Here is a 27,709-nt window from a genome sequence, read left to right as displayed (position 1 = left end):
CCCACCAACTTCGCTTGCAATATTCAATATATGCTTGCCTTCTGCATCTATAGTGGGGAAGCCCCTGAAATCACTGACTACCTCATTCCATAATGGCTTCCAACATGCATTGACTATCTCAGGCATCAACAGCCTCTGCAAATGCACAATTGCATCTGTAATTGTGAAGCTCTTCCATAAATCTATGATGCTGCAGTGAGGTTTAGCAGCACGAATCCTCCCGAAGGTGAGACAGTAAGTCGCCTTAATGCGCTTGATGATGCCTTGATCAAGTGGTGAAATACAGCACATTGATCCTAAAAACTCAAGGTATTGACCATCATATCCACAGAAAGAATGGTACAGATAGCAATTACAATAATCCTAGAAGTCATAAGATTACAATTACAATAATCCTAGAAGATTACAATAACAATAATCCTAGAAGTCATAAGATTGTAGCGGTATAGAAAAAATAAAGTTATTATTATTTCTTCTTCTTGGACCTTCAGATGGTTAAAAACCAGACCTGAACAGTGGCAGCCAATTTTTGGTTTTGTTCTTAAGGGCTAGGGGATTGTTTGCTCGGTAGATGAGACCTGGCTTGATCATGTGACCTGCTGCGTTGCCACACAGCACCAGAGTAAGGCGATCTTTCCAGGATTTGAACCCCCAGGGCCCACTTGGTACTCTTATGGATGCAGGTACGATAGGGCATCTTCTTCCAGAATAAGCCTATTTCATCACAATTGAAGGCTTGCTCTGGAAGGTAGGCTATCTCTTCTACGAGTTTGGGCTCTTCTGGCAACACTGATGCTACCTCAGCATTAGCTGCCATCAACAGGGATATGCTTCAGTGACATGTCCTCTAGTCACACACTTTCTCAGTGTTTTCAAGCACTTTATAACAAACCAGAGAGACCATTTTTGCCATTGTACAGGCAGCATTAACACTTCCACGAATTTCAGCTTCCTTCTGCTTTATTGTGCAAATGCTCGATTCTTTCTTACCACCTTACTGTTCACTTTGGCAAGTGACATGCCACTTTTCAAAAGATCTAAGATTTTAATTTTCTTGTCGAGAAATAACACTTTATGCTCCCTGTTAGCCTTTGAGGGATTCTTTTGACCATTTAATTGCTTTTTAGGAACTATATTTTCACAGAACTGCAACACAAAGTAAACAATGCTCAAACAATAAGTGTTTGAGAGAGACAGGATCTGTAAAATGGCAGAAGGCTACAGAAGGTATGCCTACACACAGATCTGCAATTGGTTGAATCCATGGATACAAAGGACTGGCTGTTTTGAGTTTTAAATACCTCTTATACTGATTATGCTATTACATTTAGCACACTATCAAAACCTTTATCCATCAAAACCCTCATCACCTTGCACTTAGACTACTGCAACTCGCTACTCTCAGGCCTTCCACTTAATCATCTCGCTCCCATCCAATCTGTCCAGAATTTGGCTGCACAACTCACATTCCATGAGAGCCGCTATACTCACGTTACCCCTCTCCTAAAGTCACTTCATTGGCTTCCCATCCGTTTCCGAATACAATTTAAACTCCTTTTGCTGACCCACAAATACAGTCACTCAGCTTCCCCTCACCATCTCTCTTCACTTATCTCACCCTATGTCCCTCACCCCCCCCCCCCCGTGAGCTCCGCTTAGCTGGTAAGTCCTTCCTATCTGTGCCCTTCTCTTCCTCTGCCAACTCCAGACTCCATCTTTTCTACCTTGCTGTGACATATGCTTGGAACAAGCTGCCCGAATCCCTACAGAGAGCTCCGTCTCTGGCAGTGCTCAAGGCCCAGTTAAAAGCCCACCTCTTCGAGACTGCTTTCAACTTCTAACTCCTCTCACCTTGGGTTCTGCATCCCTAATCCTCTTTGTCATGTCTGTCTGCCTAAGTTAGATTGAAAGCTCTTCCGAGAAGGGACCATCTATGAAATGCCAAAATGTACAGTGCTGCATATGTCTTTTGGCACTATATAAATGATAAATAGTAGTAGTATGCCTAAGTTGTCAGACTAATAGAATGCTAGCATAAACTGAAACTGGCATGTCTAGATTTAGGTGCAACCATTTACACCAGCTCTATGGCAGGTGTAAATAGGTGCATCAAAGAACACTGTGCATAGTATTTTCTAAGGGCTAGATGCACTAAAGTAAGCGATTGTTGCTAAACCTGTTTTCCCAGCTTTAGCGACGACCACTTTTACAAACCCGATGCACAAAATGGCTCACCACGTGTTTTTCTCCTCGATCGCCCATTTTACGATCTGGCCATGCAAATTGGCTAAAAGCCCATGCAAATTATCCAAGTGATTGATGCACTAACATCACTTAGCTATTCCAAAAAAATGGAATTTTAGCGTTCAGACTGCCTCTAGACTGCCAGTTTGTTTTTTTTCAATGGCACAGATATTTTGTGTGTGTTACACACACAAAGTATCTGACAGAAGGAAGTGGGCATCCCTCCTGCCATTTTTGGGGGGTTCGGTGTGGGGGATGTGGCTCGGGGGTGCCTGGCACGGGGGGGCATAGTACAGGGGTATTCTGTGTGGTAGGAGGGAGTGGGCATCCCTCGTGCCTATTTTGGGGGAAGGGAATTGATTCATGGGAGTCAATGGCGCAGGGGAGGCGGTTTAGCACGGAGGGGGGCTTTTTCTCTTATTTTTTAATGGTGCAGATTGTGTGTGTGTAACACACACACACACAAAACATCTGTGCCATTAAAAAAACAGAAGCCCTAACAGCAGTGACAGGAGGCTCACTGAGCGATTGATTGGTCGCGTCTGCATGCAAATGATTTGCACCTCCGTGCAAATCTTGCATGCAAACTTGATAGCACATTGATCGCTGCTTGAGAATCAGCCAGAGAATTGGCCAACAATGATCCAGTCGGTATCTTTAGTGTATCTAACCATAAGTTATGCATGTAAGTTGGAGCTACAGCCTAACCCGCCTATGCTCTGTCCACATACACACCTCCCTTGCAGCTAACATGCTATAGCAATTAGGTATGACCTTATAGAATAGTGCCTGCATGCTAATTTTGACCCCTCCAACATGTGTTAAGTGGTGTAGCAGTATAGGCACCAAGTTATGTGACTTGCCCAAGATCACAAGCGGAGTCTGTGGTCTGTGGCAGAGGTAAAATCTGAACCCTGGCTTCCCTAGTTCACAGCCCATTGCTCTAACCAGTAAGCCACTTCCTCTCCCCATTTTATAGAGCTATCAAAAGGAGACATCAAAGATCTTGTGGATCTTCCTGGAACTACTGTATATAGAAGACTCTCCAATAAGGAAACCATCTGGGTATCAGGGAGAGGAGGAGATAGTGGATGCTGTGAATAAGCAGACTAGATGGGCCATTTGGCCTTTATCTTCCATCATATTTCTCTGTTTCATTGTGCAGTAAGGAAAAATTATGTTCTTACCTGTTAATTTTCTTTCCCTTAGACGCAGCAGATGAATCCAGAGACCAATGGGATAGCACACATCTACCAGCAGACGGAGATAAAGAAACTGATTAACAGGTGGTCCTATTGGCTGGCACTCCTCCTGAATCTCCAGTATAGCTCCTTGCCCAAGCAACCATAACCATAAATAGGCATAGCAGGTAAAAAACTTCTTTCCCATAACAAATCTCAAAATGCAATAATACAGAATACAACTCTCAATAATAACAAACTTCGAAAGTTGGGAAAGAAAAAACCGACAGACAATATCCAGAAAGGGTGGGGCTCTGGATTCACCTGCTGCGTCTAAGGGAAAGAAAATTAACAGGTAAGAACATAATTTTTCCTTCCCTAGCAACAGCAGCAGATGAATCCAGAGACCAATGGGATGTAGCATGCAATCCTCAATCTGGGTGGGAAGCAAACGCCGCCTCTGCAACAACCAAAGCACTAAACGCATCTACTGCATGCGCCCCCACATCCAACCAGTAATGCTGAGAGAAAGCATTCTCGGAAGACCAAGTAGCTGCGAGACAAAACTCCTCCAAGGAAAAAACCTCTGGACCGAGTCCAAGAAGTAGCCGGCAGCATGGTCATGAAGTTCTTTCGCCAACCGCTTCCCTGCCATCAAGCAAGCGTAAAGAACGTCCTCCTGGACCCATCGAGCGATGGAGGCTTTGGATACCGCCATACGTTTGAGGCGTCTCGTGAAGAATACAAAAAGATGATCTAAACAACTAAAAGTCATTAGAAACCTAGCTCGCTGAGAACGCTACACACTTTAAAAAAATGCAGTGAATAAAAGCACGTCTCCCCATTTCTCCTCCCAGGATGAAGGAAAAGTGAGAGTGACATAAAAGAAAGGATGCCACCTCCTTAGAAAGAAATTGTGGACCGTCCGAACTGACACCCCAGATTTTGTAAATCAGAAATAGGAATCCCCACCAAACAAGGCCTGCAACTCAGAAAACCGCCGAGCTGAAGCCATGGCCACAAGAAACCCCGTGTTCAATGGTACAGCCCTTTAGAGTATCAAAAGACAAGAATGAAATGAGCGAAATACGTATGTCCGTTAAAGTATGCTGCATCTATCCGTTAAAGTATGCTGCATCTATCGCCCCGTGGAAAACAACATGCAGACAAAGCTCACATCGCTAATGAGAGCTTCAGGGATGAGGCTAACAGCCACATAGCGCATGCTCCTCCGTGGGTTTGATAGAATAGGTAACTGGTTCCTGGTTAGAAGGAGCTGCACAGCCCTTCCGTCTGGTCGGGGGATCCATCTAGTATGTGCCATGAGAAGATGGCGACAGGAGAAACCAGCGTGATAAGAATGGAAATCTGAAGTCCAGGCCCTCTCAGAAATAGAGAAAGAAAGTCCTGGCCGCAGGAAGATGCGAAGTGTCATTATGCCCATAGAGACAGCCTGAACTTGGAAACTGTTAGTACTACCTTTAGGCATATATATCCTATGCTACTACTAGACACACGCAGCGCAGCACAGAGGCTCAAATAAGAAGGACAGTTACTAACAAAGGCTCAATCTGCAGGGACCCCAAGAGAGACAATGAGATACCCGTGTGAAATACAGGACACTATCTTACTACTGATCTCACTGTGCCGTGAGGTACCGTATGTCGACCCAGTCCGGAGACAAACCGAGACTGAGTGACCTAGCACAGGTCAGAGTCTCTCTGGTAATCCCCTTGAGTGCTAACCCCAGAGTCCGAGTAAACTAGCAGCTTCCTTCAAGGGAATACAGCAGGAACACATCCATAGACATATAAATCTGCCTAAGCTTGTCCCAAAGCTGGTGAAACACGAACAACTTGTCTGAACCGGAAAAGAGAGACGTCGCGACATACCCTGACCAAAGTCAGCTGTAAATAAACTACTGGAACGCTGCAGCTCTCCTGCCATCGCCGGAGACCCAAGCGCACGCTTGATTCTCGCTGACATGTGGCCGCTGCATCAACGCTCCTAGAAACATAGTCGGATTCAAGCCCCACAAAATTTACCCTGCCGTGGCCTGCATAGAAAGAAAATCAGACTTGGGGAATAACCAGAAGAATGGTGCGGTGTTGCCCACAGCGCCAGAAAAAAACATGTCCCATCTCATGCGCGCTGCTATAAACCGGCACCTGCACAATCAGCTGCACATGGCTGTGAAAAACACAGGCGAAAGAGAGCCTCAGAATAAACAGGACTACTACTGCTGCACTGAAACCCAACAAGGAGAACAAGTGCGAGCATGAAATCACACCGCTACTGCCGTGCTGTAACCAACAAGGAAACTAAGCATGTGCATGCAAAGAGCGGGAAAGTCTTAGCTCCCTCAACGAATTTCTAGTCATAAAACTTAGCCTCAATAAAATATCCATTCCTTAAATGTACGATGACTGAACCCACAGTACTAAAACTCCCAAATAGAACCTGAAGTTCAAACAACAGTAAAAACCAGACATACTCACAAGCTTGTTGTTAGGGTCGGTTGAAGCCAGTTAGAGCTAGTAGTGCAGCAATAACAGGGCAGAATGTAGCAACTGTGGTCTCTTTTTTTTTTTTTTTAACAGAGAAGGGAAAGAAGAAAAAATTGAGACCCAGTCAGACCCTCTAGCAATGGAGGGAGGGTGAGGCAGGGACCTGGGGGGGCCCAGGTGTAATCCCTAAAGCTGGCACTGTTCAGCCGGACACCCCTGTCTCACTGAAGAGAAAATCTTAACAGGAGAAATAGCACTGCCAGCTCACTGAAGAGAGACCTCAACAGGAGAAACAGAATGGCAGTCTCACTGAAGAGAAACCTCGACAGGAGAAACAGAATGGCAGTCTCGCTGAAGAGAAACCTCAACAGGAGAAAATAAAGTTCCAGTCACAGCCAGAATTCAGGAGCTAGTTGAAGAGCGACCATTTCCTGCTGGGAGATAGAGAATACTGGAGATACAGGAGGAGTGCCAGCCAATAGGACCACCTGTTAATCAGTTTCTCTATCTCCGCCTGCTGGTAGATGTGTGCTATCCCATTGGTCTCTGGATTCATCTGCTGCTGTTGCTAGGGAATGAATGTTTAAAAGTGCAACCTTCTCGGACTATTACTACAGGTTCCACTTAACATCTCTTTTTGAATTTAACATATTTCACATTGGGCAGACCAACAAAATATTCTCTGTCTCTCTTCCGTACAGTTAAGGGAAACGGGTTTTGTATGCTAACACCCAGCACCTTCTAAGACACTGCTTCTCAGCCCTCTCCCAGAGGCACACCCAGCTGGACAGTCTTTCAGGATTTCCACAATGAATATGCCTGAGAGACAATTGCATATAATTGGTCTCCAACATGTGCAAATTTATCTTATGCATGTGTATTTTGATGATCCTAAAAGCCTGACTGTCTGGGTGTGCCTCCAGGAGAGGGTTGAAAAGCACTGATCTAAGACCAAGCTTTTGAAATTTCTTCTGAATGACCCCCACTAGTGCAATCTTACAACTTGAAATGTATTCTCATATTTGCTTCCTCTCCATCCTTAAAAACTCACTGTGCTATATGTGCTTGTGTGACACTTCACTGCTGTGCTACCCTGAAGAGAAACAGACAGCGTCCTTCCCTCACAACTTTTCTACTCTGATGGTTTTCAAACACAAATGAAAAAAGCAGAGATGGCCAAGTAATCAAGCTGACAAATAAATTTTAATCAAAGTTAACACAGTGTCTCTCAAACTGTGTGCCACGGCTCAGTGGTGTGCCCTGAAGATATTCCAGAATTTTTACTTTATTTTTAAAAATTTCCTTCATAAGTATACACTAGAATAGATAACATGTACATCATGTATGCAAGAATATGTCAATGTTAAGAGCATCTGTGTACATAAGGATACAATCGAAAAACAATGTGGAGAAATGATGTTCCTGAGATGGACTTTATTCATATTAAAATAATATTAAAACTTGGCAAACCACATAAAAACCTCTAGGATGCAATCTGCTGAAAAGCTTTGGACCCTGTACCCAACATGGTCCGTGTTTCGACAGAATGTCTTCTTCAGGGGTCCCTATGAAGTCCTATGATAAAGATACGTGGATAAAAATGCCAGTCAGAAATAAACTGTTCCATAGAAGCTGTGTGCAGGACATGGGCTTGAAAAGCTGAGTGTCATCTCAGGAACGTTATTTCTCCACATTGTTTTTTGTTTCTTCTTGGATTTGTCTGTGGAGATCATTGGGTCAATTCTCTTGTTTTCTTAAGGATACAATCATCCAGACAAGCATCATTCTTTGACGTGATTGGTTCTTAAAAACTAATGGCAAGTAATTTTCTTTTTATTTTTTATGCAGTAGTTATCCTAACTGAAGCAACAAAGCAATCAAGGCTTTGTTACTATTTGAATCTTCTTATCTTTGCAAATTTGGATTTTCTTCTCTGACAGAAATTAAATCGAAAAAAGAGAATGACTGTAGATGGTGGATGATGAAATGCTTGTATGCTTATCAACTATTGAGCTGCGTTTGGAGTTAATTTGCACTCAAAAACAAGCACATCCATGGCACTGATTAGCAATTCTATTCTATCTACTTTAGTTTCACCGCTGTTACAATTACCAATACATAGCTTAAAGAGCTTTAAATAAATAACTCTCAAATATAATTTTTTGTTGGTTTTGCAATTTTATAATTTCAATTATAATGTGCCGCAAAAAACATCTAAACACATACATCGAATTGGAACAATAGTGGGTGGGATAAAAAACCTCAAATAACATAACTTGGTAATCTCTGCTTTTTTTGTTTTCATTGGTGTTTGGTGCAGAGATTTTTTTTTTCTCATTTGTCAATTTCATGACTGTGCAGCAGGTAACAAGACTTACGTTGACTTTGGCTGGGGCGCCATCCCTGGGAGGCCCTTATTAGTTTTCGCCTTTAATTGAGAAGTGGCACTTTTTTCCTGAAACCAACCAAAAATACATATACTAAATAACTGAATATAACATACATATTTTATCACAGTATTCATAAAACTACTTCTCTGCTCCCATGTTCCCCCATGTTCCTCCTACCAGTGAAGACCAGGAACTCTTGAGAATAGCAAGGATTCTGAAGAGGAGTAGGGTGGTTTCTGTTGGGGGAGAAGGAGTGGGTACCTGCCCTTATTCTGAGTTTTACTAAGCCAAAGCACCATAACCAAGCAGTAGAATTGCGAAATATAGTGATTCTATATATTTTTTAGCAGTTTCTTCAGATAAGCCCCCCTCCAGCCTGTTATTATTTATACATGGCTGAACAACTTCTCTCCGGCATATATATCATCATTGAATCTGCTTTTTCTTTAATTATTTTTTAATAATAAAGTGCTTCTTGTGCTTCATGTGCAAAATAAAGTCTTAAAAACTTCTTATCAATAATTTGAACAAAAGACTGAGTCGGGATGGTGCGCACTAGCAATGAAGAGAGGGCTGTTCTTGACAAAGCTATGAGCGAAACATGTTGACCAGTCTAGCACAGATGATTAAATACAACAGAAGTTATAAGCCGACAGTGCAGCGGCGATTAAGCTAAGTGAAACAAAATAAAACTATTGAATGGTTTTTGTAGCATCTAAATTATAGTTGTTAAAATTATTGAGAATAAGTTTTTAAGACTTTATTTTGCACATGAAGCACTCTATTATTAAAAAAATAATTAAAGAAAAAGCAGATTCAATGATGATATACAGTATATGCCGGAGAGGAGTTGTTCAGCTGTGTTTAAATAATAACAGGCTGGAGGGGGCATATCTGAAGAAACTGCTAAAAAAATATAGAGAATTACAATATTTCACAATTCTACTGCTTGGTTATGGTGCTTTGGATTTCATTTTTTTTAGCAGTTGCTAAAAACAGTGGTCTCAAACTCAAACCCTTTGCGGGGCCACATTTTGGATTTGTAGGTACTTGGAGGGCTGCAGAAAAAAATAGTTAATGTCTTATTAAAGAAATGACAATTTTGCATGAGGTTAAACTTTTTATAGTTTATAGAACTTTCCTTTAACAGTTAAAAGGAAAGATATATAAACTATAAAGAGTTTTATCTCATGCAAAATTGTCATTTCTTTAATAAGACATTAACTATTTTTTCTGCAGCCCTCACATTTAAAGTTTAATATCTTTTCTTTCTCAAAACTGGCACATTTCAATCACTAAATTGAAAATAAAATCATTTTCCTACCTTTGTTTGGTAATTTCATCAGTCTCTGACTATGCATCCAATATTTCTTCTCTTCTTTCAGCCTCCTGTATGCTTCCTCTCCTCCAGACCTCATTCCCTCCCCCAGCTTTTTCTTTCTTTCTCTATGTCTGTCTTTCTTTGATTCCGTGTCCCATTTTTTGCTTTGTTTCTGGCTCCCTGTCCCCCCCTTCTTTCTTTTTCTTTCTTCCTTCCTTCCTGCCCTCCCCCATGCCACCACCGCCGGGGAATAGGCTTCTGCTGCTGCCGCCACGGGAACAGGCCGAGATCTCCCTCTTTCTCTTCTCCACGGGGCCGACCAACTCTCGCCGCCCGACGTCAATTCTAATGTCGGAAAGGACGTTCCGGGCAGCCAGGCAGCGATTGGCTAGCCAGAACGTCTTCTCGACGTCAGAATTGACGTCGGGCAGTGAGAGTTGGTCGGCCCCGAAGAGAAGCAGGGAGATCATATAACACAGTGCCGGCCTGAGAAGGGAAGGGAAGCAGGTTGGGCACCACTGCTCTAAAGCCGCACTCTAGGGAGAACAGTGGACCGCCCCCCCCTTGGTACGCCATTGGAGCAGCAGCGTGTCTGGCCGGCTCTTCCATGGATAGCGCAAGGAGCCGCCAACCCGCGGCTTTGAACGGAACGAGCCGGCCAGACATGCTGCTGCTCCAAAAGGAAGATAATGATCCAGTCCAGACTGCGGGCCGCAAATAAAATCTGGAGAGCCACATGTTTGAGACCGCTGCTAAAAACACTGTGGCTTTTGTGGCGATACGGGTTTTACTAAGCAGCATAAGAGCACTGTACTGCAGGCCGATGAGGTAAGTGCTCTGACGCTCATAGGAATTCAATGAGTGTACTCACTGGCTCACGGTAAAATGTTCATGTGCTGCTTAGTAAAAGGAGCCCTTAGTGTTGATACCCTCAGTGGCATAGGGCTCCTTTTACAAAGGTGCGCTAGCAGTTTCAGCGCGTGCACTAGCCGCTACCTCCTCCTTTTAAGCAGGCAATAATTTTTCAAATAGCGTGTGCTAAAAACACTAACGCACCTTTGTAAAAGGAGCCCATAGTAAAGGGGGGGGAACCGCCCCGGACATCATCTTGGTGAGGATGCAGACACCCATCCTCCTCTCCGCCCCTTCCTCACCCCCACTGACTTGCATGCACACCACTTCTCCTCCCCTGTACCTCTGTAACGTTCCTGGCGTGAGAAGCAACCCCAACCTGCTTTCGTGCCAATGCCAGCTCCTCCTCTTGATTTCACTTCCTGGACCTGCACCTAGGAAGTGACATCAGAAGAAGAGAGGATGCTGGTGCAACAGCAGGTTAGGGTTGCTGCTCGCGCCAGGAATGTTACAGAGGTACGGCACGCCTAACTAATCTAGGTGCCTAACTTAATTTTTCGATTGGCTCAACTGGCGCTATTAATTGAACAGCATCATTAAAAGCAATTTACAAAATTTTCGGGTAGGCATCCAACTTGGTAAGCACGATTCTACAAATGGCGTCTAGTTGTTGATGAACAACCGCGCCAAGCACTGCTGTTTATAAAATCTGACCCAAAAAGCCACCTTAATGAGCGACACATTACGTTGTTGAGGACCTCTTTCTCCAGCTCTCAAGAGTTCTCCAGACACATGTGGATAAAAGATCTAATCTATGTTTGAATCCCTGCTCTGTTACCTCAGCAGCACAGTAGGGATTCAAATGGAGATTGAGAGCCCCCAACATTTCTAAAGTTGAAGAAACCTCCTAAGGGGGATAATCTGAATCAGGGAATTGGTCCCCTGCCCAATGCCTTCAGAAATGCCAACAAAAACTGTCCTAGTAATTCATATTTATTTACCATAAAGATTGCATGCATACACTGAATCAAAAAATCTCCCCCATTAGAAATGTATGACACCAGCACTGCCTCAGATAAATGGTAAATCCTTACCATTCCTGAGGGCACCAATCCTCACCAACAAGATACCATCAAACTGTCTAACAGGGTTATAATAACAATGAAATGGTCTCATTCAACAGTACCAGCAAGTGTGCTCTCATGTCTCTCAGGAATGGTAAGGTCTCATTTTAGCTGGCTGCTTCACTTTAGGCCATTAGTATTGGGGGTGGGGAGGTTTGACAACCCTATGGGCCCTTTTACTAAACTGAATTAAGCAATGTTAGCACACAAATACAATAACTGTTCCCATGCTGGCAACTTTTTGATATAGCCTTCAACCTACCTTTTTGATATACCGTTGTCTTCAATAGAGTTACCATATGGCTCCAGAAAAAGGAGGACAGATCAGTGGTGTAGTAAGGGTAGGAGGTGCCCCACTTTGTGCCCCCACTCATTCCATACCCCTCACTCCTTCCCGCCACCCATTATACACTTGTGCTCTCCCCCCACTCCCCGTACCTCATAATCATCACTAGCGCGAGTGGCTTCTGCAAGCATTCTCCTCATGCCAGCATTGGATTCCCTCTGATGTCACTTCCTGGCCCCGTGACCCAGAAGTGATTCAGAGGGGAACCAGACTGGCGCGAGCAACAGGCAGAAGTTGCTTGCGCTATTGAAAATAATACAGAGGTACGGGTTGGCGGGGAGGGATGGCATGAGGGTGGCATGTTGTGACAGGGCGGGGCAAAGAGGTGCCCAGGGTTGTCCGCACCCCTCTTACTACGCCACTGCTATGGATTGAGATATCAGAGTTTTATTCTATTGAAGCCTGCCCTGTCAACCCCGATCGCCTCCTGCTGCCCCGATCTGCCTGCCCTGATCTGCCTGCCCAAAGAACTAGACAAAGAGGCGGCTGCGGCCGGGTCGAGGCTGATTTTTAACCCATCTCCGAGAAGCCGGAGACCACGATGTCTCAGGGGGGGTCCGTGCAGGTAGGGACAATTACTGGGGAAGTCGCGCTGCTGCAGGCAGGTTCAGTGACGTGTCTCTCTCTCTCTCTGGCTTTTGCGCGCCCTCACCCCTAGGCTACCTGCCACAGATGCCTGCCTGACATGTCCTCTCTGCTCCCCCTGGCTCTGCCGCCTTCCCTGCCCGGACATGCTGCTGACGCTACCGTTTGTTTCCTGGTATTTCGGCTCGCAGTTCGGATGGGAGGGAAAGATGAAAGGGTCAGCAGGGTTGTGGGGGTGTGCAGCAGCAGGGGGGGTATGGGAGGGATAGAAAGATGCTGCACAGGGGAATGGGAGGGCGGGATGGAATAGAAAGATAATGCACAATGGGGTTGGGTAAGAGGGGAGGAAAGATGCTGTACATGTGTGGGAGAGAAAGGAAATAGGAAGAATTGGGGTGGAGGAGAGGACAGGAGAGATGATCATTGTACATGAAAACAAATAAGACGTCCCCGAAAATAAGACCTAGTGCCTTTTTTGGGCCCAAAATTAATATAAGACAGTGTCTTATTTTCAGGGAAACACGGTATCTGGGACTTTAGATAGTATTACAAATGATGGTGTTGTCGCAGGTGGATTACTGTAGTGGGATCTATCTAGGCTTACCTTTAACATGTATCAAAGCATTATAAATGATACAGAACTCAGCTGCTCGATTGTTGATGGGAGCATCTCGCTATAAACACATTTCTCCTATCTTAAAGAAATTATATTGGCTGCCAATATTATTTTGTGTTCAATTTAAGATCTTAAAACTTGTCCAATAGGGTGTTTATGACACCCTGCCAAATTATTTGGCCAAATGCTTGATGTTGTACGGCTTACCAAGATCACTGAGATCCAAAAATCATTGGTTACTTGATACAAGAAAAAAGAAACAGTGTCCAATATGTGCGAAATAAAACATCTTGATTTTCAACCACTGGGCCAGTTTTATGGAATGCCATGACTGGTACTTTGAGGTTTTGTAGAAATTTGCTGTAATTTAGAAAATTGCTCAAAACCTCTCTTTTTGCTCAGGCCTTCCTTAGTTAGCACTTTGCCTCTCTGAAAATAATGATGTTTACTTCTTCTAAGATGGTTAGAATGTATGATTAGTAATTTTGATCCTTAATTTTCATCTGCTTGTATGTGGTTTTTTTTTAAATGTATGAGTCTAAAACTATGTACTCTAAAACCTTGGATTGCAAGTAACTTGGTTTGCAAGTGATTTGCAAGACAAGCAAAACATTTTATTAAACAATACAAATACATACGGTATACACACATCACAACTGAGCCAATGGTTCTTCTCTCTCTGACACTGCAAGAGAGTAGTGTCTGTTCTAAACGAGCAAAGTCTTGCAATATAAGTACATATAGTATTTTGTATTAAAGTTTTTGGGTTGTGGAACAAATCGACTGAGTTTCCACTATTTTTTATGGGGAAATTTGCTTTGATAAACGAGTGCTTTGGATTACAAGCATGCTTTTGGAACGAATTATGCTCGCAAACCAAGTTTGACTGTATGTTAAACTTTGAGCTACTTTGGAGAAAAGCAGATTATAAATATTTTTAATAAATAATGGTTCTATGCTGCCATTAAGTTGTTGAGGCTGCACAAAGTTTGGACTGATTTAAACCCCTGAAGCAGCTAAGGGATTGGTGAAACAAGGATTCCTTGTCAGATCACTTTTTGTAGTTTTGCCATGGGCTTGTTGATGGCAGAACACCGAGCGGTTTGACGGAAATAAGCAGCGCCCATGCTGGCATGAAAAGGTTTACGACCCACCAGCAGATATGTTCCATTGTGTGCATATTGGTGGCTATATTTTCAGTTTTATGTCCTGAAAATTAATTTCAGTGGAGTTTTTTTTTTATGCCAATGATGTGAGAGTGACAGTATTTGAAGAGTGTTTGTATAAAAGGCTGTCGGTTATATTTTGAGGGGTTTTTTCTCCACTGGTTTGAGTTTTTTTTTTTTTTAGTTAACCTTCAAGTCTCAAGTAAAGTGCCTCCTATTTGCCACTTTATTACAATATTTATTTTGTTTTATAACATTACTGCCATACTGTATACACATAGGTGCTATGTTTTCTGATCATCCCCTTTTAAGTGTGGATAAATACTGGAGGAATTTTATAAGTGCCCACTTAAATGCAGAAACTGTATTAAATGTTCAAGCCACTTTAATTGCTCTCATAGTGAGTGCCTCTATCATTAGATTTAAGGGATAGGACTGGCTGTTTCACTATTCTCAGACATTCCGTTTTGACTTAACTGGCAGTCCTAAAGTTATTAATTACACCCTAGGGAATTACATGATTATGTGCACACATACTTTTCCACATATTCCAAGCAGGCATTCACAATTGAATGCTCTGCTCAGAACCCACTCCCCCAGATATCTCACTAGCTCCCCTGACTACCCCTGGACACTTCTCTGAACCCTCCTGACTCTAAATTTCCCATCAACTCATCACCTACCTCTACAGCAGTGGTCTCAAACTTGCGGCCCGCCAGGTACTATTTTGAGGTCCTCAGTATGCAGTGTTCTCCCTAGGGCCTTTTAGCTGGGAGGTCCGCTCAGCTAATTTAGACAAGCGCCCCGCTATCATCTGCTGCTGCCGCCGCTGCTGAACATTTAAAAAAAAAAAAAAAAAAATGGCTTGGAGATTTCAGCCCGTAGCGAGCTTATGCTCCGGGGCTCTATTGGGGGAAATGCTGCCGGGTCCTGCCTTCGCGGAAACAGAAAGTAGGCAGGACCCGGCAGCAAGAAGAGCAAATGCTTCACTAACCTGTCTCCCGCCTTAGCCTGTAGCGAACGCTTGCTTCAGGGCTCTCAACATGTGCGTGCTTGGCTTCCCTTCTCTTCCCTCCGAAACCGGAAGTTATGTCCGGGGCGGGGAGGGGGGAAGAGAAGGGAAACCGGCACACACGTCAGAGCCCTGGAGTATGAGTTCGCTACGGGCTAAGGCGGGAAACTTACAATTTGTTGCTCTTGCTGCAGGGTCCTGCCTACTTTCTGTTTTCGCGAAGGCAGGACCCGGCAACACTTCTCTACATCGCTCCTTAGTTTTTATGAAGTGGTGCAGTGAGGGGCCATCGGCTGTGGTTACCACAACCAGCACTTTACTGGCACAGGCAGTAGCAGCAGGAGGATGATGGTGGCCTTATGTAATCAATGAGGCGAGCCCAGCGGTGGCGTTGCAGTGCCTGTGGGAGACGTGAGAGAGTATGACAGCCGCCCTGGAGCTGCTGCACTTCAACAAACTTTACTTTGGTGAAACCGGCATGCTCAATCACTTCTACAACGCAGGTGCACGGGAAGCGCGAGAGTGGGGGTAGAAAGTGGCCAAAGTGAGAAGGTATCAGGTCCCGTGGGGTTGTTGGCGGTGTATATGGGGTTTTTATTACTTATAACCAGCTGAATTTCAAAATAAAAGTGTGAGCAAAGTGGCTGTACTGCTATAAATAATTTGTTTAAAAAGTGCACTAACGAATTGCCATCTTAATGGAAATTCTTGCAAGCCCCCTTGTTAATACTGTTGTTTTCTTGGTAGTTATTTCAGCTGGGGTTTTTTGTTGTTTTTTTTTTGGCAGCTTAGAAGAGCCAAACTGAACAGTCCATTATTGTCACTATAGAATTTGCTTTTTCTTCATTGTCATTTTCAGAGCCCCCCACTCCCTTTTTCCTGCTCCTCCTTTTCACAGCTGGGCCTTCCTCCCACAAAAGGACAAACGGTGAGTGAGAAGTGTCACCATCACATTGTCCTGTCCAGAAGGCTGAGCCAATCTTCCATGTCTGCTTTTCAGAAAAATCTAAAGTTGGAAAAACTGAATTGAAGTTTTCCCCATGAATTTGATTGTACTTGATCAGAAAATAATTTTTTTTTAAAATTTGAAAGCACTTCCTTGGGTCCCTTAAAGTCACTGATTACAAAGCTCCATTTTTCTTAAAATTTGCTATTATTTTTTATTAATGAAGCAATTTTCTTGGTCTTATAGCTATAACTGTTTAGATTGCTGCAGCTGCCAATGCTCCTGGAGGGAGGTTTGTCGGTCATCTCACGGTGGGGTTTGCATGGAAGGGAGAGATAGGAGGGTCAGCGGGGTGGGGGGGGGGGAGAAGTGGGCTGCTCTGGTTGCTCCAAGGCCTAGCGTCATTAACTTCTTTGGGCAGTGTTTACAATTTGCTGCTGTTGCCAGCTTCAGGCCTTCCTCTCTGCCGAGTCCTGCCTAATTCCTGTTTCCATGAAGGTAGAATCCAACAGAGAAGGCCCGAAGCCGGCAACAGCAGCAAATTGCTGCTGCTGCCCGAAGAAGTTCATGACTGGGGATGGGGTGACAGAAGGAGGAAAGGGAGCAGAGGGTGGAGAGAATTGCTGCACGCAACTGAAGGGAGAAAGAAAGGGAGAAGGAAGATGGGGGAGGGTGGGAAAGGAAGGAATGAAAAGAGATGCCAGGGCATGGAGGGGGAGGGAGATATGGAAGAAAAGGAGAGAGATGCCAGGGAAATCAGGGAAGGGAAGGAGACAGAGATGCTAGCCCGTGGGGTGGGAAGGAAAGAAAAGAGAAGAGAGAGATGCCAGAGGAGGTGGTGACAGAGAGAGAAAAATGGAGAACTGGCAGAGCTGAAATCAATCATGTACAAAGGAGAGACGGGGCACAGGATAGACAGTTTATGGAAGGAGCATAGAAAGAGGGAAGATACCATATGGAACAGGGAGAGGGCAGACAGTGAATGGAAAGGGCTGATTTTGCATGGAAGACAGAGAGAGGACAGATGCTGGCTAGAAAGAAGAGAGCGAAGACAAGATGATTAAAGCAGAAACGACAAAAGATAGAAAAAAGATTTTTGTTGCTTTAGAATAAAACAATATTGTAGTTGTATTGATAAAACTTTTACAAACAGAAAATAAGGTAATCTTTTTACTGGACTTATTTTAATACATTTTTTACTAACTTTTAGAGACCAAAACCCCCTTTCTCAGGTAATGTAACAGCAATATATATATTGACCTGAAGAAGGAGGCTGTGGCCTCTGAAAGTTAATTGAAAAATTGATTAGCCCAATAAAATGGTATATTCTTATCTTCAATTTATGTTTTATTGTAAAGTGGTGATTGTTATGTATCAGTTTTTTCAAATTTACATTTACTGTCTTTATATTTTGCACAGTATTAGGGGACAAGTGTCACTGTTTCTGTGGTGGCAGATTCTGGTTTCTTGGTGGTTCAGTTTAATTTTTTTCTACATATTTTTATTTTTAGTTTGTGATTATTCCATATTGGGCAAGCGTGTATCTGTGTTCTGTGTATATGAAAAGGACATGGTTTTCTGTTAGCATCGACTGTACAGGATTAATTGATTGTGCAGGATCTGGTTTGTTTAGTTTTACAGTGTGTATGTTGGTGTTCTAGTGCTCACTGCAGTGTTTAAGATGCTGCCTTGTCCTAGGTGTACCCTTGTTGTGTGACTCATGGATTATTACTAAAAAATAACTTTTTTATATAGAGGAGAGGGTTGTTAAAAATGATTAGCACTGGCTGTCATATATATTAGGTACGCCACTGGATTTAATGACCCTATTCTAACCACCAAATTTCCCCGTCCCACCCCACCCGGCTGAAAAAAATTTCTGGGGAGAACACTGAGTATGTTTATCATAATCAGAAAAGTAAAATAAAACAGTTTCTTGATCATATGTCTCTTTAGCTATAAATTACAATATTATTATTAAGACTTAGCCAAAAGGAAAGATTTATAAACTATAAAGAGTTTTACCTCATACCAAATTGTCATTTTTTTAATAAGACATTAACTATTTTTTCTGAGGCCCTCCAAGTACCTTCAAATCCAAAATGTGGCCCTGCAAAGGGTTTGAGTTTGAGACCATTGCTCTACAGGTAGGAGCAATGCTCAATTGCTCCCTCCTCTAGCACTTCCATTTTTAAAGTTGGTGGCTATGGAGATGGGAATGATTGAGTATCATGCCTGCATTTAGAGGTGGGTAGGACTTCTGGTCAGGATCAGGGCAACGGGGTGTTCAGTGGCAAAGTCAGGGAGGGAGAGGGACAGATGTTGGACAGGAAGTGGAGAAAAAATGATGCTGGACTTGGTTGGAGGAGAAGTGAAGGGAAGGATAAAAGAGAAAAACATACCTAGCGGTGAGGAGGTGGACAAGGGGAGTCACTATGCCTGGTCGGGGGAAAGAGATGCTGGATCTGGTGGGAAGGGAAGGGAAGAGGAGAGGGAGGGGGAGATGCTGGACTATTTTGGGGGTGTGGGCATAATCTTCCAAGTAGGGGGTAAACATGTTGGAAAAGGAAAGGAGCATATATCTCATGAAATTGTGCATATAGTAATTTTACAAATTTTGGTCCATAGTTCCCTAGGGTGTAACTAATGATCAAGCCTAACAGGAGTTTTCATTTCCATATGCTAGGTTTACTAAACATCAATTTTTGGATGCAGTTTTAAGTTTTTCAAGTGCCTCTTATCTGACATTTCATTGCCACAAGATTTTTCGATTCGATCCATTTTTCCTGCCCAACTGGGCGATTTTTTCAAACTTCCCGGCAGGTTTATTTTGTAGTCTTCCACCCACTCCACCCCTCCCTTTGCCCTCTCCAATCCCATACCAGTGCTGTGGTGCAAACAAAATAAAAAATACTTTTTCTCTCTCTGTTAGGTCCTAGCTCACGCTCGCTGTCTAACACCAGCTCTGGCAGGATACACATTTCAAATCTAACATATTGCAATCACAAAATGGAAAATAAATTTTTTTTTCTACCTTCCACTGTCATATCCAACATTTGTTTCTTTCCTGCTGTCTGCTATTTCTCTCTCTCTCTGCCTTGTACCCTCTCTATTCCCCTCCAAGCAGCATCTCTCTTTTCTTCCCCTCCATTATCATGTGCAACATTTCTTTCTCTCTCCCCCTTGCACCATCGCTCCCTGCCCTCCACCCTTTCTCCATCTCTCTTCTCCATGTATGTCTCCTTCACCATTTGAAGGATATCTTCCTCTCACCCCTTTTCATCTCTCCCTTTTTTTCCTCCACCCCAACAATTCTTCCTCTCTCTTTTCTCCCCCCATGTGCAGCATCTTTCCTCCTCTCCCACCCATCCTCCTGTGCAGAAGCACCCCAATCCTCCCACCATGAAACCTGACATACCGCTGAGGCCTCCTAAAACAGCAGCAGCGGCTGCCCCACTAGGACTTCCCTCTGTGGCATTACCGATGATGTAATCAGTGACGCGGCAGAGGAAAGTCCGCAAAGCAGTCTGTTCCAGAGCGCCACTGCCGCTGCTGTTTTAGAAGGCCTCGGAGGTATGTCAGGTCTCACCACAGTGGGGGGGGGGGGGTCGCTGAATCGTTGAGTCCGATTTTCTCTGACAAATCTATTCAAATTAGCCAATCGGGCAGCTCTGCTAGATACACACACAGGCAATTTTCCTTAATTAGAAACTAAAGAGAAATGAAAATGTCTGACTGAAGATTGTAATGAACAAGAAAATTAATATAAATATCTAGGCACAGAAGACGGTGCAACAACCCAGTACGAATTACAGAGAGAAAAGATCAGCAAAAACTATTACAGAAGACTGAAACTGATAATGAAAAGTGCTTTAAGATACAAGTTATCAATCAGCTTGCAATCTCCATACTCTTATACAGCTTAGGAATTTCACAGTGGCTCCATAAAGATCTTCAAAATTTGCATGTAACAACAAGGAAACTTTCACCTGCCCACCAGGTAATCTAGGGCTCTTTTTACAACAGTGCGCTAGCGGTTTTAGCGCACTCACCGGATTAGCGTGCACTAGATGAAAAACTACCGCCTGCTCAAGAGGAGGCAGTAGTGGCTAGCGTGCGCTATTCCGTGCATTAAGGCCCTAATGCATCTTTGTAAAAGAGCCCCTAGTCTTGGTGAGACAGAATGCTGATGCACATATCAACACCTGCTCCAAAGCTGGTGTGAATGTGAATGTACTCTATACAAGCATACACTATTCACAATTATACCTTTGCCCCATTTGTGTAAAGGTAGGTGTACACTTTCTGTATTCATACTTTTTACACAGGTATGAAGTCATGCAGTTTTATAAAAGCCTTTTTTCTGCATATCAAACATAAAAACACGCAAACAGTTTATTAAAAAAAATTTTATATACTGCTTAGCTAACATGTCTACATGTCGTCATTAGGTGCACAACTAACTCAGCTGGGGATAAAATTATTTAGTTACGCAGACAACTTTACGATCATTATCCCATTCGCTACCTCTCTTTCGGAAGTCACTCCTAAGGCAAGAGAAGTACTAAACTCGATGAAGCAATGGATGACTGAATTCAAACTGAAGCTTAATTCAGAAAAAACAAAATTTTTTGTAGCTTCGCCACACCCACTTGACACTAAACATCACTGTGCATCAATAAACGTAGTTATCCCATCCAACCCACTATGAAGGTATTGGGTGTAACATTGGACCAGAGTCTAACAATGAAAGACCAAGTGGACTCCTTAGTTAGAAAGGGTTTTTTTTACTCTCTGGAAGCTTCGGTACATTAGAGCATATTTTGATGTTTCATCATTTAGAATCCTAGTACAATCCCTTATACTGAGTCAACTAGATTATTGCAATATCGCCTTCCTGGCAATTTCCCAGAAGAATATGCGGTGATCACAATTGGTGCAAAATGCAGCAGTCAAGCTAATTTTTGAGTTGAAGAAGTTCGATCATGTAACACCTTCCTACCGACTTCTACATTGGCTACCGATGGAGGCACGCGTGAAGTTTAAGTTTGGATGCTTTTGCACTATTCGGTTTAGCCCCTAAATATATAACTGACTGCTTCTCTTTCTCAAACAACAGACATAAGAGAAGCTCACACTTGAATTTTGTTTCCCCACAGGTTAAAGGATGTAAATTTAAAAAACACCATCAACATTTTCTCTCACATCAAGCAGCATTATGGGGCAAAGATCTGGAACAATTGCTCATGCCTACTACTTATGGGGAATTTAGGAAACACCTAAAAACATACCTGTTCCTGAAGTATTTAGGCAACTAACCTGTACAATCCTACTCCACAAAAACTGATCTCTAGCGCTGTTAATAACTAGCTTCTAACCTTGTTAATTCCAATTAATTTGTAACATCTTTTAACCATTGTAAACTGCATAGAAGTAGAACTTCACGGTCTTGCGGTATATAAGGAAAAATTATGTTCTTACCTGTTAATTTTCTTTCCCTTAGACGCAGCAGATGAATCCAGAGACTAATGGGATAGCTCACATCTACCAGCAGGCGGAGATAGAGAAACTGATTAACAGGTGATCCTATTGGCTGGCACTCCTCCTGTTTATTCAGTATAGCTCCTTGCCCAAGCATCCGTAACCATCAATAGGCATAGCATGTAAAAAAAAACTTCTTTCCCATAACAAATCTCAAAATGTAATAATACAGAAAACAACCTGCCATAATAACAAACTGCGAAAGTTGCAAAAGAAAAACCAAGAGACAATATCCAGAAAGGGTGGGGCTCTGGATTCATCTGCTGCGTTTAAGGGAAAGAAAATTAACAGGTAAGAACATAATTTTTCCTTCCCTAGCAACAGCAGCAGATGAATCCAGAGACTAATGGGATGTAGCAAAGCAATCCTCAATCTGGGTGGGAAGCAAACGCTGCCTCTGCAACAACCGAAGCACAAAACGCCCCTACCGCATGTGCCCCCACATCCAAGCAGAAATGTGGAGAGAAAGCACTCTCGGAAGACCAATTAGCAGCGAGACAAATCTCCTCCAAGGAAAAATCCTCTGGGCTGAGCCCAAGAAGTAGCCATCGCTCCAGCGGAATGGTCATGAAGTTCTTTCGCCAACCGCTTCCCTGCCAGCCAGCAAGCAAGCATAAAGAATGTCCTCCTGGACCCATCGAGCAATGGAGGCTTCGGATGCCGCCATACGTTTGAGGCATCCCTTGAAGAATACAAAAAGGAGATATAAACAACTAAAAGTCGTTAGAAACCGAGCTCACGGAGAACGCTACATACGTATCAAAAAATGCAGTGAATAAAAGCACTGCTCCCAATTTCTCCTCCCAGGAAGAAGGAAGGAAAAGCGAGCATGACATAAAAGAAAGGATGACACCCCCCTATAAAGAAATAGTGGTACCATCTGAACTGATACCCCATATTTCGGAAATCAGAAATAGGAATCCCCGTTGAACAAAGCCTGCAACATAGAAAACTGCAGAGCTGAAGCCATGGCCAAACCCCATGTTCAACGGCACAGCCCTTTAGAGTCCCAAAAAACAAGGATGAAATGAAGCCTTCGGTAAACTGAGAAGAAGTACATGAATATTGTACTCCAAACCGGGCTTTCTAAGAGGCGCATGAATATACCGCACTCTGTTTAGGAACTGAACTACATGAAGCTGAGAAGTAAGCGAAGAGCGATATACCTAGCCCTTGTAACCAGCCAAGAATGGCACTAGAAGCTGAAGGGAATTGAACGCTAAGCCCTCGGCAATACACCTGTGCCAAAAAGGAACTCTGGAGTGGTTCAAACGTTAAGAAGCACCCAAGAAAGGAAAAACCTCCAAAAGGAAGCAGAAGCCACAGGAGAAGACATCCGTAGCACCTGGATAAGAGAAGAAACAACCTGCTTCGCATAATCCTTACACGTCAGCCAAGATTTTTCAAAAAACTAGGTCGAAATACTAAAGTAGTACAAATATCCATGTTGATCGGACCCTAGGCAAGCAAAGCTGGAGATACCAGGAAACTTCTTAGTCCGGCTGTCGAAAGACTCATCAAATCCGCAAAGTAAGGATGGCACTGCCAATCCAGAGATTCTACAAATACTGTGCCCGGAAAGCGAGCTCGAGATGGCAAATCCAAGCCATCATCAGCCAGCGGAAAACACTGAAAAAGAGAAGGCAGAAGCGAGAAAGGAGCCATGCAGCTACCCCCTCTAACTCCCACTCCCTTGGCCCGCCAAAGAAGCTAGGAAGCTTAGAATTGAGAGACGAGGCCATGAGGACTAGGTCAAGGAGAGCTCACGTCCATAAAAAGAGCTAGAATGCCTGAGCCACAAATCTCAATATCCAGGATGCAGAAGATCACACTATTACTAACATGCACACTTTCCAGAGCGCTGTACACTGTAACATACAAGAAATGGGCCATGCTCAGATTCCGCGGAGAGAAAGTCTATCCAAACTCTTATCCTGATCCATAAAAGGATCTGCCAACAGAAGACGAAGATGAGAGTCCACCCATTGAAGCAGAACAACTTCACCTGCCAATGAGTACAACACCTACTGCCCAAGCTGTAGAAAAATACCCCCATCCTAATACTGACCAAAAGGACCCTCAGCGGCAATCCGGAAGAATGATCTGAAGCTCCAGAAAGGTAGCCTGACCCTGCTCAAGAGCAGAAGAATGAACAAGTACTGAGTCGCCTCTGAAGACCAGACTCCTGGAGCTGAGGATGGAAGCCACCGAGCCCCCCAACCCGACAGCCCGGGATGGTTGGTGGTCATGAGATAGTCCAGCAAAGACCGAGGCATGCCTTGAAAAGAGAAATCGCGCTGAGCCACCAAATCATACAGAGCGATGCAGGAGGAGCATACCAAATAATTGGAGCCCTAAGATACCGGGAACCATCAGAACAAAAGCGACTGCTGTAGCGTAAGAAGGGGAAAGCAAGCTGAAGTCCCCAGTGGAGTCAGCAATATGGATCCCAGAAACTGTACAGAATCCCATACTCTTGGTCATGGTAAGCGAAGAAGAATACCAATCTGAGACCGAGACCCCACGCCCAAGTCTCCGGAAAGAAACACATGTCTCTCCTATATGAATAAAAACATCACCCCGATATACCTATAAATAGTACAGGAGAAAAGAGCGCTGTGCAAATTTGAAGATGCACGTGTAAAGAACTGAGGAAAAGATACCACCCTTTTCGTGTCAGTCAAATGGCCCGACTGGAAGTTGTCCGAATCAAGCAGGCAGTCAAGAACAAATTAGATGAATTGCCTGGTAGCGCCAAAACGGTACCACCGCCCACACCACCTAAAACGTTCGTGAAGCCTTGGGTAGGCGAAATGGCATGTGTCAAAACTGAAAGCGCCGCTCCAAGAGAGGCAGGCAAACCAAGTGCCGATTCGGAGTCCACAGAGAAAATGTAAATATACTCCCAGATTGTCTGCAGAAATGTGTAACCCCGAGAAACTAATTCAGCAGAATAGGATCCAGCCTTCCTAATGGCCCCGTCTCGGGCACCATGCAGTAAGTGGAACAACGTCCCTTAGTTCCCGAAGAACTACAAGAACTGTCCTGAGGACCAGTAACACTGAAAAGGGAAACACAAAACATAGAGACTCCAAGAACGAACTGGAAACCTGAGGAGGATGCAAAGATGCAAGCATCCTGAAAAATCTTCACAGCCCCCTGACCTGACATTATAGCGTCTTCTCCCTCATGAGAAAGCCTGAAGAATCATTGGAAGAAGTCAAGATCCCTCAGAATGAAGTGCAGAAGGTCAGGGAATGGCAGGATGAGACTGTAGGATCTGCAAGAAGATTCTCCTAGGAAAAATCAAGTTTCACAATGTAAAGAGGAATATACCGGAACCATGAAAACAGTACTAACCCCATGCAACATGAGCGAAATACGTATGTCCTTTAAAGTGAATACGTACTAGACTCAATCAAGATGTTGCATCTACTGCCCTGTGGAAAACAACAGCATCCTTACAGGTATCAGACAAAGCTCACATCGCTAATGAGAGCTTCAGGGATGAGGCTAACAGCCATATAGCGCGTGATCCTCTGCGGGTTTGATAGAATAGGTAACTGGCTCCTGGTTAAAAGGAGCTGTACAGCCCTTCCTGTCTGGTCTGGGGGCCCGTCTAGCATGTGCCATGAGAAAATGGTGACAGGAGAAACCAGCGTGATAAGCATGGAAATCTGAAGTCCAGGCCCCCTCAGAAATAGAGAAAGAGAGTCTTGGCCGCAGAAAGATGCGCAGTGTCATTATGCCCATAGAGACAGCCCGAACTTGGAAACTGTTTGCACTACCTTTAGGCATATATATCCTGTGCCACTACTAGACACATGCAGCTCAGCACAGAGGCCCAAATAAGGACAGTTACCAACAGACAAAGGCTCAATCTGCAGGGATCCCAAGAGAGACAATGAGAAATACAGGGCACTTGTACAGAGATACCTGTGTGAAATACAGGGCAGTATCTTACTGCTGATCTCACCGTGCCGTGAGTTGCCGTATGTCGCCCCAGTCCGGAGACAAACCGAGACTGGGTGATCTAGCACAGGTCAGAGTCTCTCTGGTAAACCCCTTGAGTGCTAACCCCAGAGTCCGATTAAACAAGCAGCTTCCTTCAAGGGAGTACAGCAGAAACACAGAATAGACATATAAAGCTGCCCAAGCTTGTCCCAAAGCTGGTGAAACACATACAACTTGTCTGAACCGGAAAGGAGAGAAGCCCCAGCATACCCTGACCAAAGTCAGCTGGAAATAAACTACCGGAACGCTGCAGCTCTCCCGCCATCGCCGGAGACCCATGCGCACGCCTGATTCTGACACGTGGCCGCTGCATCAACGCTCCTAGAAACATAGTCGGAGTCAAGCCCCGCAAAATTTACCCTGCCGCGGCTTGCATAGAAATAAAATCAGACTCAGGGAATAAACAGAAGAACGGCCCACAGCGCCGGAAAAAACATGTCCCATCTCATGCTGCTATAAACCGGCACCTGCACTATCAGCTGCACATGGCCGTGACAAACACTGATGAAAGAGAGCCTCAGAATAAACAGGACTACTGCTGCGCTGAAACCCAACAATGAGAACAAGTACGAGCATGAAATCGCATCGCTACTGCTGCGCTGTAACCAACAAGGAAACAAAGCGCGTGCATGCAAAGGGCGAGAAGTTCCGGCTCCCTCCACGGATTTCTAGTCATAAAACTTAACCTCAATAAAATATCCATACCTTAATTGTATGATGACCGAACCCACAGTACTAAGACTCCCAAACAGAACCTGAAGTTCAAACAACCATAAAAGCCAGACATACTCACAAGCTAGTTGTTAGGGCCAGTTGAAGCCAGTTTGCAGCAAAAGCATGGCAGAATGTAACAACTGTGGTCTCTTTTTTTTTTTTTTTACAGAGAAGGGAAAGAAGAAAAAAATTGAGACCCAGTCAGACCCTCTAGCAATGGAGGGAGGGTGAGGCAGGGACAAGGGGGGGCCCAAGTGTAACCTCTAAAGCCGGCACCGTTCAGCCGGACACCCCTGTCTCACTGAAGAGAAAATCTCAACAGGAGAAATAGCATTGCCAACTCACTGAAGAGAAACCTCAACAGGAGAAACAGAATGGCAGTCTCACTGAAGAGAAAACCTCAACAGGAGAAACAGAATGGCAGTCTCATGAAGAGAAAACCTCAACAGGAGAAACAGAATGGCAGTCTCACTGAAGAGAAAACCTCAACAGGAGAAACAGAATGGCAGTCTCACTGAAGAGAAACCTCAACAGGAGAAAATAAAGTTCCAGCCACAGCCAGAATTCAGGAGCTAGTTGAATAGCGATCTTTTCCTGCTGGGAGATAGAGAATACTGAATAAACAGGAGGAGTGGCAGCCAATAGGACCACCTGTTAATCAGTTTCTCTATCTCCGCCTGCTGGTAGATGTGAGCTATCCCATTGGTCTCTGGATTCATCTGCTGCTGTTGCTAGGGAAACTGTTATTATTATTATTATTAACAGGAGAAAGCTTTATAAAATTATCTTCATAAAGGCACAGTATGACAGAACCTCTCTTCCACTGACACTGTGCCCGAAAAGCAGATCCTTACAGAATCAAGAATGAAGTAGTGTTTGTGGTCACTTGGCTGGGACAATCCCATTGCCATCAATACATACTGGACGCAAGAAAACTGGACATCATAATAAAGGGGGGAAAAAGAAACCACAAAAATGACATTGCCAAAAGAAATGTCAGCAACTAGGGCCCAAATTCTGTAACCAGCGCCTAAAGTTAGGCACCTATTTCAGAGGCGCCTATCTAAAGTGAATAACAAGCTCAATTAGGCTTTTTAATCAGAAGCTGATTGAAACATAAGAACACAAGAAGTTGCCTCCGCTAGGTCAG

General features: G+C 43.9%; 1 protein-coding gene across 9 annotated transcripts in view; it reads right to left on the bottom strand.

Annotated features, from left to right (window-relative positions):
- Positions 1–27,709, bottom strand: part of C12H1orf21 (chromosome 12 C1orf21 homolog) — a 610,172-nt gene that overhangs the window by 76,447 nt on the left and 506,016 nt on the right. For all 9 annotated transcript variants that reach the window (XM_033916059.1, XM_033916056.1, XM_033916057.1 and 6 more), the window contains one exon: positions 8,311–8,387. In XM_033916059.1, the coding sequence (XP_033771950.1) occupies positions 8,311–8,387 (77 nt within the window). The remainder of the gene's footprint in view (positions 1–8,310; positions 8,388–27,709) is intronic.

This window comes from Geotrypetes seraphini, chromosome 12 (assembly GCF_902459505.1).
Source record: "Geotrypetes seraphini chromosome 12, aGeoSer1.1, whole genome shotgun sequence".
Taxonomy (NCBI): domain Eukaryota; kingdom Metazoa; phylum Chordata; class Amphibia; order Gymnophiona; family Dermophiidae; genus Geotrypetes; species Geotrypetes seraphini.
The sequence above is the reverse complement of the archived record's forward strand: the minus strand, read 5'-3'. Positions and strand labels throughout refer to the sequence as shown.